We start from the raw sequence: 1151 nt of genomic DNA on the forward strand, positions 1-1151 counted from the left end.
CGCCGGCTGATGGCCAAGCCGGGTGCGTCCAGCCAGTGGCGCGGGGCGGGGCTGCGGGGTGCGGGCTTCTCTGGGCCCCAGGCTGGCTGCCTGGCTGAGCTCCTCAGCCTCTCTGTGCCTGGGTTTCATTCCTGGAAAATGGCGATCCCAGCGCCCTCTCCTTCGGTGGTGGTGAGGGTTGTGTGGGGCGTGCCGGGAGCAGCTGACAAGAGTCTGTTGGCATCGTGGTTCCCGCAGCTGAGTGCAGGGCTGGGGCTCGGGTCCTGGCAGGCCTGCCCGCCCCTTGCCATAGTGCTGCGAGCCCGCCGTGTCTGGGACAGGCGGGCGGTGTTGTGTGCGTGGCTGTGACAGCTGGGAGGGGCCCGCAGCGCCCCCCTCCAGTTCAGGCGCTGTTCACTTGCTCCCTCAGCCAGTGCTGCCCCTCACGGGCCAGGGACCCCCCTGCTCCGCCAGGGGAGGAGCCTGACCTTTGGGGAGTGGGGACACCACGTCCCTGAGCAGGGTGGGGACAACAGGGTTCCGCTGACGCCAGCTGTCCGTGCAGAGGGTCTGAAGTCCCCCCAGGACCGGCGGCGGGAGCAGGATCTGCTGGACCAGTACGTGCACACGGTCAACAGCCGAAGCGACATCATTGACTTCCTGGATGAGGACCGGCTTAGGTGAGGGGTCCAGGGGGGTCCGGGTGAGGGGGGCTCAGGACCTCTCCTCTGGTCAGCCGGAGGAGACCCACCCTGTGCATTTTGCAGGTGGGTCCTGAGGCTGAGGGCGGGCCCTGCCAGGCAGCCCGGCTCCCAGGGTCTCCCCTAGTGAGACCCCTGGTGCACGCCGGCCCTTCCGACCCCGAGTCACTGTCCCAGGTCCTGCCGGGCCGATAAGTGGGGACCCGCGTGGGGCGGGAGAGGGTGGTTCAGTGGTGTGGCCCGCCGGCAGGTGGTGAGAGGGCTGGTGAGGTCCGGCGGTGTGAGGGTGCCCGCACCCCCGCCGCTGCGTGCCCTCACGGCCGCTCCGTTTCAGGGAGCAGGAGGAGGACGAGGTGCTGCAGAGCATGATCCAGAAGCTGGGTGACTGGGGGCTCCGGCTCGAGGGGGGGCGGGCCCGTGGGGGCGGGGCGGGCCAGTCGGGGCGGGCCTGTGGTGCGTGGGCGGGGCCTG

General features: G+C 70.5%; 1 protein-coding gene across 1 annotated transcript in view; it reads left to right on the forward strand.

Moving 5' to 3' along the window:
* LOC104989229 (MICAL-like protein 2) overlaps positions 1 to 1151 on the forward strand; it is a gene marked incomplete at its 5' end in the record, with an annotated part of 5371 nt that overhangs the window by 3731 nt on the left and 489 nt on the right. The window contains 3 exons of the mRNA XM_010840854.1: positions 1 to 22; positions 545 to 659; positions 1015 to 1061. Coding sequence (XP_010839156.1) covers positions 1 to 22; positions 545 to 659; positions 1015 to 1061 — 184 coding nt within the window. The remainder of the gene's footprint in view (positions 23 to 544; positions 660 to 1014; positions 1062 to 1151) is intronic.

Source organism: Bison bison, unplaced genomic scaffold, assembly GCF_000754665.1.
Source record: "Bison bison bison isolate TAMUID 2011002044 unplaced genomic scaffold, Bison_UMD1.0 scf7180017846831, whole genome shotgun sequence".
Lineage (NCBI taxonomy): Eukaryota > Metazoa > Chordata > Mammalia > Artiodactyla > Bovidae > Bison > Bison bison.